Source organism: Pipra filicauda, unplaced genomic scaffold (genome assembly GCF_003945595.2).
Source record: "Pipra filicauda isolate LSUMZ 115617 unplaced genomic scaffold, ASM394559v2 scaffold137_size4652046_pilon, whole genome shotgun sequence".
Lineage (NCBI taxonomy): Eukaryota > Metazoa > Chordata > Aves > Passeriformes > Pipridae > Pipra > Pipra filicauda.
Genome location: NW_024103851.1, coordinates 4,304,844 through 4,322,499, shown reverse-complemented (window position 1 = coordinate 4,322,499; position 17,656 = coordinate 4,304,844). Strand labels below are relative to the sequence as shown.

The 17,656-nt window shown below is 38.2% G+C and overlaps 2 protein-coding genes across 9 annotated transcripts in view; one reads left to right on the top strand and one right to left on the bottom strand.

The window, feature by feature from the left end:
* Positions 1-17,656, bottom strand: part of LOC113983147 (mediator of RNA polymerase II transcription subunit 1-like) — a 37,180-nt gene that overhangs the window by 11,759 nt on the left and 7,765 nt on the right. For 3 of the 6 annotated variants that reach the window (XM_027711985.2, XM_027711999.2, XM_027711995.2), the window contains exons 2-13: positions 10,982-11,085; positions 9,762-9,846; positions 9,343-9,397; positions 8,759-8,891; positions 7,693-7,721; positions 5,502-5,573; positions 5,333-5,407; positions 4,118-4,188; positions 3,238-3,303; positions 2,667-2,775; positions 1,851-1,975; positions 1,377-1,489 (exon numbers count right to left, since the gene is read on the bottom strand). In XM_027711985.2, coding sequence (XP_027567786.2) covers positions 1,377-1,489; positions 1,851-1,975; positions 2,667-2,775; positions 3,238-3,303; positions 4,118-4,188; positions 5,333-5,407; positions 5,502-5,573; positions 7,693-7,721; positions 8,759-8,891; positions 9,343-9,397; positions 9,762-9,846; positions 10,982-11,085 — 1,037 coding nt within the window. The remainder of the gene's footprint in view (positions 1-1,376; positions 1,490-1,850; positions 1,976-2,666; positions 2,776-3,237; positions 3,304-4,117; positions 4,189-5,332; positions 5,408-5,501; positions 5,574-7,692; positions 7,722-8,758; positions 8,892-9,342; positions 9,398-9,761; positions 9,847-10,981; positions 11,086-17,656) is intronic. The other 3 variants (XM_027711998.2, XM_027711986.2, XM_027711996.2) reach the window with 3 other exon arrangements.
* The window catches only part of YAE1 (YAE1 maturation factor of ABCE1), a 26,697-nt gene extending 9,041 nt beyond the window's left edge, over positions 1-17,656 (top strand). The window contains exons 4-5 of one of the 3 annotated variants that reach the window (XR_005562432.1): positions 7,620-7,793; positions 17,344-17,405. Coding sequence is in view for 2 of the 3 variants with exons in the window: in XM_039378411.1 (XP_039234345.1) it covers positions 17,344-17,501 (158 nt within the window). In the remaining variant the exon portion in view is untranslated. Of the gene's footprint in view, positions 1-7,619; positions 11,018-17,343 lie in introns of those variants that run through there. The other 2 variants (XM_039378411.1, XM_039378412.1) reach the window with 2 other exon arrangements.

Genomic DNA, 17,656 nt, shown 5'->3' with positions numbered 1-17,656 from the left:
TGCCTGAAATCTCTTTCGAACATCATATGTTGTTCCTCCCTCCATCACTACTACTTTCTTTGGAGAAGCATGTTTTGCTGGAATATCTCCTCATGATTCATTGGTAGAGGAGGAAGTGATAGTAAGAAAAATTTGTCACCTGTCCACATTGACAGTGATTCTGTGACAAAGTTAGAAGTGCAATATTGTGTTATCTACTTCAAGATGCCAAATGAGACCTATCACCTTAAGAACAGGGCAGGGCTGTTAATTAGCAGGATCTACATTAAGAAAAACTGAAGAGCAGAATAAAAGAGCTTTTCCTTGTGTGTTCGTGGAGCAAAAGGATTTCCCCTACACTTATTTCAAGGTTAGAGTGCAATTTTGTAATTTATTCTAGAAATAAAGTATTTAAACTCAGAAGTAAAACAATCTCCCAGCAAGTACTAATATTTTAGGGAATTTCTGAAAAGTTAAAGGGCCTTTCATGTGTATCTAACAGAAGTGAAAGATTAATTTCATCTTACCAGTTTTACAGATAAGAGCTTTGCCAAACATTACTTTAGCATAGCGTAAACTTACTACAACCTTCTGTACTACCACCTCAAAGTCCAAGAACTAAGTAGGTAATGGGCTCTGCTAACACTGCTAGTGGAACAGAAAAAAAGTACCCTCTTCTTTTGTTGCCATGATCTGCAAAATTAATGTTACCTAGCAAACAAAAAAGTAGGTCTTTGAAGATTGTCTTGTAGTTGCCCTGTACGTAAGTCTGGCAGAAGGCATCTCAGCTACCATTTTCTATTCTAAAATTTTTACATTTAATGCAGCCTAATTGACTATTTTTAATAATGGAGTTATTAAAAGGGAAGCCTTCTTCAGTTAAACAACCTTGTCTCTAGACAGCAATTGACATCGCTGGTTTAACACTTTATAGTTTTCTTCCTGCCAATCCCTTTAAAAGAAATCAGTATTCTCAGTGCTATCTATTTAAGAAATCTCATTTGTTAAAACAGTGTGACATACAGCATGATAAAGACCTTCAAAAATCTAGGTAAGTACCTTCTTGGGACTTGCTTCTCACACCAGCCAATAAGTTTCTTTCTTTTTAAGGCATTAATGATAAAGTTCTGAGCAATTTTTAGAAGAATAAATATTTAGGTTACACACAAATCAGCGTGACTTCAGGAGCCAAGCACACAGTGTTTCATTAACAAGGATGAGAAACTCACTTACTTGAAAGGATCTAATATTGTTTCATAATTACTTGAACTATTTCCTAAAGAGCACTTAAATACTCTTGGGTCTGGTAAGTCTACATTGCTTGTTTATGGGGAAATATAATTCAGTATACATATTTTGCACAACAGCGCAGTGTGTCAAATGCCCACTATACTTACCACAAAGAAACAAGATTCATTTGTAGACAACTCTTCACTGCATTTGTCTTTTAGAGCAGACCAAACAATTAGCTCATACAGCGGAGCTAGTTTCAAGCCAGAAATCTGAATTCCTGAAACCAGGTGATTTTTTTATTATCAATTAGGTTATGACTGTAGGTTATGAAAGCTAATATTAAAAACAGAAGCAATGTTTTGAAAAGACAAAACCATTGATCTCTTTTCTTTTTCCCCTTTTTTTGCTATTGGGAATTTGAGGTAGAGTGTTTTAACAGCTTTGTCCGTAATTGTCATGTCTTTCTTAGAACTTTTGTGCTTTGCACTGGTTGCTAAAATGTTACACTTCAGCTGATAAGACAGACTGTGTTCTGCCCCAAAAACAACTTTTTCCTCTTGCAACATTAACACTGGGAAATAAAAAGCAAATAAGCAACGCACAGAAGTACTTAGTCTTAAAAAACAATTATAACATGCCTGTGAGCCTGTGTATATCTTCAATACTGGATGAGGACATAGGAACAGGCTGATGAAACTTCAGCACAAAAAGAGCTGGCAAATCCATGCTGAGTTCATCAGTCAGCTGCAAAAAAGCAGGGTTGCTGGGAAAAAAAATTGTCATAATGAAAGTTTTTCTACAGAAATTGCCATACCAAGAACTCTTAGTGCAAGGCCACTATTGGATCCCTAGCAGTTTATTATATTCCAGACTTCTGACTTGAGAAAAGTTTTGCTTTATAAATGCAACTTTAACATATTAAAACATGCTTAATGTGAAAACTGGCAGAAAGAAAAAATGAGACACCTGAAACTGAGTGATGTTTGCTATAAATCATTCCAAAGTGTTTTATTTTGGAAAGTTACTTCAGACGTTCCAGCCAGCCAGCACTGAGGTAGAGAGAAATAAGGTATCAATACCTACAGTGGGACAACAAACTATTTTGTACATTTTAGGTGTAGTATCTTTCAATATATGCTTTCTTTGCTCTGAAACTATGAAGGAGTTGATTGTTGAATACTAGGAAGTTAGGTAATATTGTTCCAGTGGCTTGCTCTGGCTTCAAAATCCACAGTTCAGTGCAACTGACACAGTTAAATATGAACACAATACCTTTAAAGTCCATTTGGGAAAACTGTAGAAACCACAGATTATAGAGGGTTTAGCTATGGAACATAATGCAATCAATAAAACAGAGCTGCCTGTTTTAGCAGAGGCTAAATCTAAATTATACTGAAGTTAGCGCCGATGACTTGTAAATCCATTTCTGTACTGAGAAAAGTCCAGAGCCTCACCTGTCCTCTCCAGATTGAGGGTCTACAATCAGTGGAGAAAGAGGAAGTTTGTGGAGCATATCAGTGCCTTCAATAGTTACAACTGTTTTTGTTCCACAAACCTGGGAACCTGAGGGAGAAAGAGAATTGCATTATTTTCCTCTTTTCAGTGTAGATTAATCCTATGCATGCAAAACATGCAAGGTCCTTGAAGGTCAGGTCCAACTGACAGCCACAGTGATGCAGGCAGAGAGAAGTCTGTGGTCTGCACAGACCACACCCAAAAAGCCAGAGTTGCCCAAAGATGACAGCAGCAATAGCTTCTTTTGAGACACACTATGAAACAGATCAAAAACATCACTGGTTATTTTTCATGCTGAATTAGGCAGGTTTTTGTGTGATATCACTACAATTTGAGTCAATATCCAAGAAATGGCAAGTAGTTTCCTGATGGACACTAAAATTGTGCTAAAATGCATCTCATAAATAGTTCTACTAAATTAGAATTTTATTTCTTAGTTTCATTAATTAACATTAATGAAACAGGTAGCACTGAAAAACTTATCAGTTATTTCTGCTTTTCTAGCTTTACCAGGATTTAGTTCTGCTTCCAAAATTTGATAGGGAGAAATGTAAAATTCAATGTTCATAGGAGTTCCTGAGGAATAAAAAAAGAAAAATAATGTTTACTACAAAGGTCAGAGGAAATATGTTAAATACCTTGAAACAAAGGTGAAAAAAACCAACAGTGTAGATGGGCAGAGGGGATTCCTCGTAAGAGTACATCTCTAATTACAATTTATGTTCAAATCACAGGATTTTCTTAGCATATAAGAGCTAAATCTTATATCAGATATCTTTGAAATCATCAGATTAAGTTAATTTCTCTTGCACAATAGCCTGTTGTTCAGCCTTAAAAATATTAGCTGAACTTCTAGCTTTCAGTGAAGACTCCAAAATAAAAGGGAAAGTTGCACTACTTGCATAAGGGACATTCACATAAGGGACACAAACTGTACAATAGGATAGTGGCAACATGTATTAGAAGTACTTTTCTGAACACATTAATGGTTAAAGCTCACTTCTGACAGTGCAGATGAGCCAAAAAACTTATCAACTGGCTATATTTGCCTTTTAGGCAACCAGAGCATTCTCTCAGTTACTGCTGCTGTCATCTCATGGTTACTCTAAACTGTGGTTTCCCACCTAACCTCAGAATATTGCTGGCTTTGCTTTTAAGCTGCGGCAAAGTCAATGTTGCAGCAGCTGATAAACCACCTGGCCTCCTTGTATTTTCTCCTTCTGTATGTCTGTACGTTATCTGAGAATACAGGCACAATAAGTCCCTACAGCAGGTTTTATTTACAATAGTGGATCTTTCCTGTAAAACAAAGATCAACTTGGTAGGGTTTTTTAATTACAATCCTTTGAATTCAGAAAAGGGAAAAGAGGGAGAAAAAGAAAAAAATCACCTCCGGTTCTTGGCACCAGGTGTCCTACTTTTCCATGAAGTATTTCAGTAACTCTGTTTACATCCTGTGTTCTAGTTCAAAACACATCTTGATTAGTGTTTCCTGAGTTACAGAGCTAGCTAGGCTAACGTAAACCATAATTTGTATTCTTAATCAAAGGGAGATGATGCTTTCTTGCAAGTGGATTGTGTCTCCATTTGTTATGACATCTTCCAAACACCATCATTCCAATCATACATTACTTCTAGGACTTGGGCTTCCAGTTTCAACCCTGTATCTGAGCTGTTTCATGTTGCACTTTGATGTACTATTTATCAGAAATGAAGGGGGTCAAAAGTGTTAGTGGTAATTGGTTAAGCAAAGAATGAGGAGATAACCTGGATAAACTAAAACAGAACCAGTCTCTAACCTCAGATGTGTTCATATAGCTGAATACGTACAGCCACACATTTACATAGCTGTGTACTAAAGCTCTGCATTGCAGATGGGACAAACAATCTACTTAACTCATAAATAATACTTACTGAGATCAGTGACCAGCAAGGATACAGTATATTAGTTCACAGTGTTATTATGCTTCATAAGGGAACACTGTGCAAAAATAAACCAAGAGTGTGCTTCAAGAAGGCTATACCTGCCAAGAGTACTTAATAGGCAAAATATCAGAAAAGATACTTCAAAAATCCAGAAGGAAAACATTGCCCTCAATTCTGATTTTCTGAAAAGAATGAAAAACCTTGTACAATTACAAGGCTTTAGAAAAATCTGTTCCCCATCCACTGTAATCCTATTCTTTAAAAGGAGAAATGAGAAAAGGAAGGAGGGCATCCACAACTCCTGATCTAAAACCTGAGCACAAATTGAGATACCTAAACAGCAGGACCCCAAAAGGTATATTTTACTTCTGCCACAGGGCAATCTAAACATGACAGCTGACTTTCAGATTCACTGTTTGCTCCCAGTGGGTGGTCACATGCACACACACCCAAGCTCTGCAACCAACCAGTTTCCCAGAAAGTCTTAGATAAAGCACAGGAGTTCAGTAGATCTTGTTTGGCATGCCTGGTGTTGACAAACTGCAGAAAGGCTTCAAGCTTTCCAGTGGGAGAAAACTCATTAGCATTCCATATCATTCTATATAATTAGATCGGTTAACTTGTTCTTTAGTGAAATGAAGGGGTGTAGGTGAAGGGACAAAGACAGACTTTAAGTTACCTGTCCAGAAGAGACATTGAGTAAAGGTCTTTTTCAAGGGCCTGCAAAGCAAGATATCCCTTAGCTTTCATTTCACTGGGAGAGAGAGAAGACAATTTATTATTTTTGTAAGTGAACAAATGCAAGGTTATTGATTTTAAAAGTTTTTCAAGTAAAAACTAACTGCAACCTGTTTCCTGGAATTTGATACATATTTGACAGGTCTTCTAAAATCCTTCCAAAGGCATCATAGTTCTTCATCCTAACAAAAAGAAATAATTGCTATTACACTACTAAATGAGATGGAAAATAACTCTTTTATATGCAACTTGCTAGAAAAAGCATGATTTCAGAGGTGCTTCCTCCTTATCAGATCTGGCAAGTAGCAGTACTGCTTTTCAATTTTCTTAGAAAATACCAGGAAATGTGAATCCTTGTTTTTGTTGCAAGAAGCATTGTGATTATAGCTGAAACTGCCACTGAAATAGGCACTACTAAAAGCAATAAACATACATGAGACAAAATTTGACAGCTCATCAGTTGCAAAACACTTTTCTTGATGCTCCAGTAAAGCTTGTCATTCCCTTAATGCCACATGTATACATTGCTCTCTTCATCAAAATACCAAGTATTGTATTAATGCTGCACTTCGCAGCACCTTGTGAGAGATGCCCTCAATATAATTGATAAAAATAATACAAAAAAAAGAATGGGACAAGTGGCTTGGTTTATGAAGGAATGGTTCAGACTGCTCAAAACCCAGAATTCCCACAGATATCACAGACTAGCTCTGCTAGTCTGCAGCTCTGCTCAGACTAACCCACCAGGTATTAACTCACCTGCTTCAGTAGATTTTACTGAGTTTTACAGGTCTTAGTAGATTCTCTGGTGCTGCAGTCATGCCAACATCTGTACTCAAGAAGACCTGTGTAGATGCAGCTACAACGTGGATCACCAGAGACAAAAAAAGCCTGACTGGACTTTCATATTGGAACAAATCCTTTCAGAACAGGAACCTAAACAAGTCACTCAGCTCTTGCATGACTCTGCATTAGCTGGCTGGTTCATCATGATTTCATAGTTACTTTGAGACTCACAGGAAACATTACACATAAAACAAGCTGCCTTGCAAACAAATAAAATACTACACTAAAAGGTGTAGAAGGTATACTTGTGCTTTTTGACAAATCCTAACAAAACCAGGAGGGCAGACAAGTAGTACCCACAGTACCATCGGTAACGATATTCGCTCATAGCCAAACTTCCAGCAGTTAACATCACTGGAAGTCAAAAATCTAGGAAAATGCAAGTTAAAGCTTTAAGACATAGCTGTTGATACCCATTAAGCTAATATAACTTAATTTCTGAGGAATGAGAAGGCTGGGAAAACTGATAATGCATAATAGGTCCACTTAGAAGAGAGATGAAACACTCAAGGTCAATGATATTCTTTCTCTCTCTACCTTCCTTTTCAACTATTCTGCCAAGGTATTTACAAAAGAATCCAATTTCTTAAATATACTTATTATTAGTAAAACCTGGAACCGTGATCATACTGGCTAGAGAATTTTTAAATAGATGTTTAAAGTGGTGGCCTGACCTGGAACAGCAACTTTTCAGACAGAACAGAACATGGTAATAATGATAAAAGAATGTATATATAGTGCCCTACTACCACATGAGAAAATTCAAGTAACACGTTCTTCTATGCATTCGCAAACAAACTCAGGCCATGTAATACCAGCTTGCTTTCACTGCTGTGACAGAAACCTGATGGACATGTAATTTAAAACATTTGCATAAGGACAATACAAAGACTATTTAGTATTTGATGGAAGGAGAAAGGGAAAAGTAATATCTAGTTTGGATCTGTCAATCTGCCAGTTCTGAATTGTCATCATCAGTCCATTACCAAAACTATGGGTTCAATTATAAGTTCTATAATTCTTGCAATCAACACAAATGCCAGTATTCAAAGGCTGTGTTCAACTGGCAACTAGAGCCAATGTATTGGGGAGTACTCTTTATCCTTTCTCCATTGAAACAGATGCATTTTAGCTGTTTTCAGTGGAGTGACTTGAGAAATAAGTAATGCCTGGAGTATATTTTCAAAATTAATGTTGCTACAGTTTTAGCCTTGAATTTACAAATCGGAAGCAGGTAATAACAGATACAATGACCACAAACTTCCAATATGGAGCACTGGAAGCAACTGCCCACTTAAATGGAATCCAAAAAGGTGTCAGTTCTGTCATTTTCTGGATTCATATTTTTGGTTCCTGATTCTCTTTTTATTTTTTCTCTTCAGTTTTTACAGTGAAACCATTCGAGCCTCAGGTATTCCTTTCCATTCAAAAGAAATCCTGCACATGACTGTTTACCTTAGAAGCTGCACCAAGTCATCACAAACCTACAGGAATAAGAGAGGAATTTCATCATTCTTGCCATCCTTTGTGAAGCATCTCTTAAAAGCATTTAATTGGTAATGATAAGCTTGTTCCCCATTACTTTTAAGTAGCTCAATGGTTAGCTTAAAAAAACCCCAACACACAAAAACCAGACTAACAGTACAATAGTAAAAACATAATATTACTCTAATAATTGGAAGAACAAAGGCTCTGTGAAAGAAGATAAAATTAATAGAAATAGTTTGTTGGTAAATCTCTTTCTAGAAAAAAAAAAACAAACAAATGCATCTTAGCCAGCCCGGTTTTTCTTTTATTGGCTGTTACAGTGCTAGAATTCTCTGGGTATGCATTTCCATCCAGCACTCACTGATCAACAGCCCTGTGCTGGTTAAACAGAACAATCTGAAATTCCTGGGCTGACTGCAACTAAAAATAAAGGACAAAGTTAACTTCAAAGTAATGTAATAATTTGGATACTTACTGATAAAAACCAGACTTTATAATCCCTGTCCCCCCCAACAGCTTGTTATATCTTTGATCTGAAGGATTGTCTATAACACTTAACAACTGATGTGAACTTCAGGGTGATATTTTGTGAATAATGGAAATTTTGCAAGAAAAACGTCCCCACTAGTAGGAATACACAGACTCTTAAAGAAGGCAAAACCAGAATAGCTCCAAGACATCCACTGAGATTATATATTTCCTTAGTAGGAAAATACTTAAAACACCTGTTATTTACTGTACACTGGTAACACTGAGGAATGAGAATACAAATATTTAGGTGGGATACCACAAAATTTTTGGAAGGTGGGCACATCAGCTGACTTTTACCATAATATTTAGCACTAGAGTATTTAGTATTTGTAACCGAGTTCTAAGTCTAGGCGAGAGATTCAGATGCCTAAAGAAGTACTTAGTGTCATGTACAGGCTTGCAGGTGTGACAAGACCAAAAGGAAGCCAAAGCCTTTCTGACATGGCAGCTGGAGGCTAGGTGAGAGACTACAAGGAGATGAGAGGCAGAAAATTAATTTTACCACAGGAGCTTCTCCAAAGTGAGCCAACTTTACATCCATCAGATTTCCATCCTTCTCCAGCTGAACTTCTAAATAAAACATCATTGATGTTATGTAGCAGGCAGTCCCACTGGGACTAACATGAACATTAAGTCTGAGGAGAGGAAAAAGAGAAAAAGGAAAAGAAAAAAAAGCTTGTATATCTACAAATTCTGTCACATGAAGAAAGGAAATGGGGATAGTTCACTTGATCGTGGGAAGAGACACCAGGGATGCTTCAAAAATAACTTCCTTAGCTCAGCTTCTGAAAAATACCCAACCAGGCAATATATTTGTGCTCTGCTCTTTGCATTATCCTGTTGATCTGCTGAAAACTATTAAGCTCAGTCTGCAGCTTTGGGACCTAGGCATTCCTGTCCTCTCTTCACCCAACAACCTCCTCCACAAAGGGCTAAACAAAATAGGCAGTTATGCCAGTTCCAAGTAATACACTTCATTAGAACACCAATTCAAAAATAGTATTGTTGACAAGCCATCCAGATGGTATTCCTCACTGGACTTGAGGCCATGCTTGCTCATTTGCATTTATTCATAAACAAACTTACCCTTTTTGTCTGGATAAAGATTCCAATGCATTCATCACAGAAAACATGGATTTAGCTGCAAAAACCAGAAATGCAATTTAATCAGACTGCAGTGAGCAAGAAGTAGAACCAGTTTTATCCTGCTTTAAATGGTATGATTTAGGTAATGAGAAAATAGCGTTGCATGAATGACTTGTTATTAATGACAACTATTACTCTAGGATTAATAAATGCTGTGCTGGGTAGAGATTATTCTCAGTATTTAAGAATAGCTATCACCTGAAAGTTTAGCCCAAAAATGAGTCACAAGTCCCTTGTCTCATATCCACCTCTGTGTTTGTACATTTGACCCCTTTGTGCAGAATATCAGCAACAGAAAAGGATGGGGAGATTCCACAGAACGCTAAAAATACACTTTGAGTTATCCAACAGCTCATTACCATGTAATGTCCTCTCTATCTTCTCCATGCAAGAAAGCAATGGACTGTCTGGAGCATGGCTGACAGGCCTTCGCAGTGGGTTATCCTGGCACATTTGTGAAAACAAGAGACAGAGAAAGACTCCTTAAAATACTAGCTGAGACACAGCACGGATTCTCAGTACTACAAAACAATGGTTATTTGTTTTTGTCAAACAGGTTTACCTATGATTGTAGTCATTTCTAAAGAGGCAGCACTGAATGGATTTGTGAAAACATTATTGTGTAGTAATTACATACCAGATGCCTTTGGAGCAGGGAGCAGCCTTCCATTCCCTTTTCTTTTGAGCTGATCACAAGACATGTTAGCTAATTTCATTGTGATGCTAGAGATAAACTAAGAAAATACTTGTTTGTGTTTTCATTTTAGAAGGAATATGCCTGAGCGAATAGAAGAGATCATTAAGTGCCACAGGTGTACTTGGTTAGAGTATAGTGAAAGTTTCAGCTGAAGATAGGCACTTAAGTAGCAAGCAAACTCTCCCAGCTTCTCTTCAAGCTCTTGTCTGAAAACTTCTCATTTCACACTTCAATTCACAGAGAACATTCACTGCTGAAGAATTTTCACTATGTTCAAATTCAGGACACTGTTTTCAGAGCAAGGCTTGAGTTAAGCATTAATAAAAAGAAGCATGGAAACTAATGAGACTTTTTATACTAAGCTCACAGCAGTTGTGCTAATCTGCTTTTTACAAATATGATTCTTAAATTAGCTACTGGAAGGGCAGGAAGCCTGGAGTGACTTAAGGTACGTCACAACAGGAGAAAGTCTAGATAGCAGGTTTCAGACCAGTTCCTAAAAAACAGTATTTTCTCCCAGTCCTATGGGCAATAAATTGTCTTTACATACCATGAATATGGTTATGAGAATGAATGGAAAATAACCTAAAGTATTAGACAATCAGCACTAACTCCTGAATAGTTAAAATAAAGCAAGAAGCAACCCCTAAAGTGTTAAAATTAGTAAGGAAAATTTTTGTATTCATCGTTGTAAGAAAAATCAGGAGCCAGGCTATACTAGGCACCAGGTTTTTGATGGGGTTTTCTTTCGCTTATTTTTGGGTTGAATTTTTTGTTTGGTTGGCTTTGCTTGGTTTTTTTTAAAAATCAAGCAGTTTTTTAACTACCGTGACAACCTGCTCTTACACCACATATCCTTCTCACCTAACCTGTGATTCTTACCATGCAAAAATAAACAAGTCTCAGCGTTTCAGTCCATGGCCTTTGTTGGTATTTTAAACACAACTGCTCCATTAAAGCATTTGTAGAAATAGCTGTCACAACACCTGAAAAACATGTCAAAATTCTCTAAATATAATGGCATGTATTTATATTGGCATCTAGAAATGTAGGAGGAAGAAAAATATAAAACCTTGCTAAGGTCATAGATGTTATGCTTCAAAGGAGGAGGTAGAAAAAAAATCTTTTGTTGAATTCTGCACACAAATATCTAATTTATGTAAGACTTTTGACAGAAAATGGGTAGGGGAGATTTTGTATGGGCAAGTATTCTCAATATTAAATACAGATATGCAGCCCTATCTTCAGCTTGTTAAACAATTAGACTTTCTTTACCTATGCACAATTTCATATGTGTATTCTTAATAAATACAAAGGCCCTGCCTTGGATTTGAGACATCCAGATTTGTACACCCACCTCGAGCTCACTGTAATTAGAGATAATTTTTTTATGATGAGGGTGTTGAGATATTAGAACAGGTTGCCCAGAGAGGTGGTGGATGCCCCATCTCTGCAAACATTCAAGGCCAGGTTGGACGGGGCTCTGAACAACCTGATGTAGTTGAAGATGTCCTTGCTCACTGCAGGGAGGTTAGAGGAGATGGCCTTTAAAGGTCCCTTCAAATGCAAACCACCCCATGATTTTGCAGAGGATAATCTCAATGCAGAGGTGCAATGTGGTTTTTGGTGTGTTTTTTTTTTTTTCATTGGGACAGAATGAGAATGGGGCCAGGAGAAAGAATGTTTTCAGTCCATCACCCGTCTCCTTATAAATACTCTTTCTGGCCTTACACAGAATCCAGAGGTACAAAGAAAGTTTTTGCTGAGATGTGGTACTTCCATAACCATTAATTCCATCAGGAATAAACCTGGAGTGCATTTTCTAATACACCTGAGACAGGTAGGAAAACTCCAAAATTATTAACAAGAAATTGAGTCCCTGCAGCCTGCCACCCACTCTGCTCTGCCCCACAGAACCAGAAGAAATATTACAAAGGGCTTCTTTGACCTAGCAGGCACAAAAGCTGCAAAGAATTGTCCCTTGGAGCACTGCATGGGGAATGTCTACACCATTTGCATACACGAAGGAGGGATAGTGATCAGGCCACCCCAACCAGCTGGAGAAAGGGGAAGCAACAGACCCCCACTAACTCTTGCAAGCACCTTTACTTAGTAACATGCCCCCACTAATGTTCCTACTCACCCATACATTCATGCTGACAGGAAAACTGCAACCCACCCTGTATCTCCATTCACACTAAGAAATCAAGGCTCCTACTTGTAGCACCTGCACTACAGCACTCCAGGTGTGCAGAAGGCTTGCTGTCTCAAAAAAAATAGTCCTCAGGTGTTACTGTTTGAACCTGAGGCTAGATAAGCACAGCAACATCAACTCTGCTACTTTTTAGAAGGCATACCCTGTCAGCCATTCTCTTCCACATCTGTCTGAGGAGATGGCATAATGTCTGTCCCCATCTTTTCAGAAGGTGTAGTATTCTCAGAAAGAGACTGAGTTTAACTGGCTGAGAAAGGCAGGGGGAGGTATAATAGCAACAGTCACTCAGCAAAATAGGCAAGCACTCCATATGGAAGCCTTTAGTCTAGCTCAGAGGTGGAAGGAGTTTAAAAAAAAAAGTAATATAGCTATCTCTATTTTTATAGCTATTTCTATTTCACAGAATCACAGAATATGCTAAGTTGGAAAGGTCCCACAAGGATCACTGAGTCCAACTCCCAGCCCTGCACAGGACCATCTCCAAAGTCACACCATGGGCCGGAGAGTATTGTGCAAACACTTCTTGAACTCTGTCAGGCTTGATGCTGTGACCACTTCCCTAGGGAGCCTGTTCCAGTGCCCAACCACCTTCTAGGCAAAGAACCTTTTCCTAATATCCAACCTAAACCTCCCCTGAGACAAGTCTGGGCCATTCTCTCATGTTTTGTTACTGATCACCACAGAGAAGAGATCAGTGCCTGCCCCTCCTCTTCCCCTCATGAGGAAGTTGTAGACTGCAATGAGGTCTCCCCTCAGTCTCCTCCAGGTTGAACAGACCAAGTGACCTCAGCCACTCCTCATATAGCTTCCCCTCAAGGCTCTTCACCATCTTTGTTGCCCTCCTTTGGACCCTCTCTAGTAGTTAATATCTTTCCTATATTGTGGCACCCAAAACTGCACACAATATTCAAGGTGAGGCCACCCCAGCTCAGAGCAGAGCAGGACAATCCCCTCCCTTGCCTGGCTGGTGATGCTTTGCCTGATGCCCCCCAGGACATGGTTGGCCCTCCTGGCTGCCAGGGCACTGCTGACTCATATTCAACTAGCCATCAACCAGGACCCCCAGGTCCCTTTCCGTGGCACTGCTTCCCCAGTCTGCCTGTACATCCAGGGTTGCCCCATCCCAGGTGGAGAATCCAGCACTTTCCCTTGTTTAACTTCATATGGTTAGTGATTGCCCAGCCCTCTAACGATATTTCCATACTGCTTATTGCCATTAATATACTCGAAAAAACTATTTTTATTGTCTCCCACGTTTCTGGCCAGCTTCAACTCCAGCTGAGCTTTGGCTGCATGAATCTTCTCCCTACAGCAGCAACATCTCTGAATATATATTTATGTATCCTTTTGTGGCCACCTCATGTTGCTTAGTCTGCTTCTACATAGGAATCAGTCCACAATGGCAGTGGGAGGTTCAAGATTTAATCCTGGACCTTTGTATAGGCAGTAGCTTGAAATGTGTTCACTGGGGAATGCCAGGTCTACAGCAAGAAGAGCATGTCCCCTGCATAAAGCCTGGGTGGCAGTGTTTCAGGATACCTTTCAGCATACTTTCTGTTATCAGCTGTCACCAGTCATGCGGCACTGCCTGAAATAGTCTCATATCACATAAAAGAGGTGATTTTGGATTTGTATGTAGGAACCTGAGTAGAAACTAAACAGTTCATTAGCCTCACCAAGATTACAGAAAAAAATAAGCATAGGCCTAGGAATTCCAGGAGAAGTATAAGATAGGTGACAAAAAGTGGTATTTGTCTCTAGACAAGTGTCGAGCACACTACTTAGGGAAAGTCAGTGCAGATGAAAGAGTTAAATATGTTTGCATTGCAGCTTTACAAATGTGATCAAGTAAATTAATGATGTAATTCCACACTTGTGGTAGATCACACTTCCCTAAAATTATTGGCTTGGTTTATACTATTAAATATTCATTATTTTTAAACCTGACATTAGCAGTGACTATAGGTATAATCATGAGCTTTACCTGTGACTTGGTGCATGCATTTTAAAACATGTTTTCAGCATTTCTAGGGAGGCATTTTAGCTTAGGTTTGCTTGACCAATGTATTGAAATGTTTTCTGCTGAGCAAGAACATGTGCTATCCCTCATGTAAAACAAGTAGGTTACCTCAGTCCAGATCATGTGAATGGGTATGTGCCCATAAGACACACCACAACTTGGTGTGCTTAATATTTTTGTGGTATTTTTCATAAATGTTTGCCCAGATCCAGAGCTCCTTGGAGTCTCTGTGATCTTGATACTGACTCCAGTGGTTTGATCACATCCTGAACAAGCAGAAAAGTAATCTATTTGCTGACTCTCTTGAAGAGAACACCTCCAAAATAATGGAAGGAAACATTCCACTGCTTACCTTGTCTGCATAATAGCTGTTCTGCAAATAAACAGAGAACTTGAAGTTTAATTAGTCACAGTCCAGCATGGCTGATAAGCCTAAAATACACTTTTATTTTTAAACACAAAAAAGCCTTTTCCATTGTGCTCAAATGTATGTATTTAGGTAAATAAATTTGCATCATTTTTCCAGGATAGGGACAGTACCAGATTTTCATACAAGACAAATATTCCAAGACAAATAGTAGCCTTCACACTTTCTTAAAATTGTAGCATTGGCTAAAATTGCACATGAGAAACAGCAGCTTAAGGATTGTCAGAAAGTTCCTTGGAATGAGGTGTTGTTCCAGTATTCAGAACCGTCATATCAAATTACTCAAGAGGAGAGTGAAGAATGATGAATAATTAAAAATGTTCTAATTATAGCTTCTCAGGCATATTAAATAGACAGATGTTTAGCTGGGTCAGTTTATAGGAAAAAAAAAAGGCAACTGGTCAAGCATTATCATCAGTATGGAAGATAATCAGAATTACCACATGAATCCTGAATGCCCACTGCTCTAGATTACTCTCTCTCTGACTGTTCATCAAAAACTGTTCCTGAAAGAATCTTTCATGTGCACAGTGACTAAATAAGTTGTCCCCAGAGAAAATCTTCTCTTGCTCTCAAATAATTGCTGGTTATCTTACCCCTTTTAAAGGGTAAAACTGGTATGCTTCTTCAGGCACCTTTTGAGAAATTAATTATTACTACTTGGCATAATGTGTCATGGTTTTCTGCATCTTGCTAAATTCCTGACTCGAATATGCTTCACAGTGCATGTCCTGCAAACATTGCGATACATACGCAAATAGCATTTTGTAATTTCATAGTTCTAACATTTCTGATGATTTTTTCATTTCATAGAATGGTAATTTGTTTTTCTTAGAAAGAATCAACATATTTTCCACTCATATTCTTGCATGAATTCAAGTAAACTATTTGTTTCAGTGAAGATACTCTAGATTTATTACAGAACAAGAGAAAGCTTTGCTTACTGTTAATACATCTTAATCATAGCAGTTTGGAAAATACTCCAAGTATTCCATAATCAGTGCAACATTGGTATATTTTTTTGTTTCTGGTTTCTTTTGGTGGTCTGGGAGTTGCTTTTTTCTATTAATCTTATATCTAGCCTTGATTTTTTTTTTTTCATCTGAAGAATAAAAATCAAAATAAATCACCAGCAGTATATCTTCACTGGCCTGCTTCCAGTGGTTTCTTGGAATTGCATCTTTCCAGAAGCCCTCAGCTGAACTGCTGACCAGAGAAAACAGCAGCTACATAACAGCCCACAGTAAGCCTAAATACAGAACTTGGGCCTGGAGCAGTCAGTGAAAAACAGTGGTTCCAGTTAGAATGGCAGGATGTGTCGCTGTGATTATGAGATCAGAGGTAAAATTGTGTTCTTTCACAAAGTGCCATGGGATTTTAGAGTGATCAGCAGTGATAGGGCATGTAACTGGAACACAAATCAGTGTTTACCAAAAATTATGAGCATTCAAACAATTCCTTTATCTATCCTAGGTGCTCTTCTGTCTAAGGCAGGATAAAACCAGTGTTGCTTAACTTTTATGACCCATAGCCTAGTCTGATATGGTCTGTAGTTTAAGACTTTGCAACCCATAGATACTACAATATGTTCCATCATCTTTCCTTCACTCTCTACATCATCTCCACAGTTATGAAGTGTGAATATTTAGTTCCTGAGAGTAACATCAGAATGTTGGTGACTGTATTTTATTTCACTACAGCCATATAGACTGAGACCATTTTATTTTATGACTTACTGAATAGCACTTTGGCACTGTAGTCTGAGGCACTTAACACTGGCAGGCTTTGACTGTTTCCTACTCCTTCACTGAAAGTGATTAAGATCCTTCAAAGCCAAAGGCTGTTTAGACAAACAAAAAAAATAGGTCCATAGCAAATGACTATGGATGCAGAAACGCATTAACACTGACAGGGCATATCTCTTCCTCAGCACAGAGTCAAGATATGGCTAACATGTGATTTCTGCTTGACATTAGCATTATAATTTCCAAGTTGTTCTTGTTTAAGTCTTTTCCCAAAGGCATAGAACCACACAACCATGACTTAAATAACCTCATGAATGAACATGTGAGGGCTGGCTTCACAAGCACACATTTTCATTTACAAGATTTCACAGGACACCAGAACTGGTATTCATAACTGAACGTTTCTCATCTTTCTAAGGCTCATTTTTATAACTAAAATCAGGTGTTGTAGTATCATAATGTTCTTTACTGACATCAGTCAGCTGAAATCAATGGAACCCATCACTTAAGGGCTGCAACAGCTCTCCTTCAAGATAGAGATAAAGTGAATGCAGCTGATACATAATCTGCACAAAACAGCAGAATTAGTAATGCCCCTACTGTGTTGAAGATCCACATCGAAAATGCTATTGTTAGAAGATGGAAGGTGGAGGAGGAGGGGAGGAGAATGGGAGCTTAAGGTTAGTTGAGGAGCTGAAAATAATGAGTACTGAGGGGGTCACTGAGGTAGAGAAGAGGTGTAATAGAGAAACAGAGTAATGTGTTTAAAGGAGCTTTCCGACAGTATGTCTTAAAACTAACCACACAGGAGTCAGCTTAATTATCTTGCTTTTCTAGATTGGGCTAGAGAGAGATGGGGAGAGGAATGGACTCCTGAAGCACTGGCCACAGAACTAGAAACCAAACTGCAATTTACCCGAGTTTGCTCTAGCACATCCCCATCAGAAGTAAGAAGGAAACCTTCAGTGAAAGAAAGAGTTGGGGAAAGGGACTAGAAAATCACAAGAGGTAAGACTGTAAAAAGACATGGAAAGAGCATGAAGTAAGTATGAAACGATATAAAGTATGAAAAATGGGAGCAATAAGAAAGGAAGGATACGGAAAGCAGAAAATACATAAAAAGATTAAATAATTATATAGACAACACTAA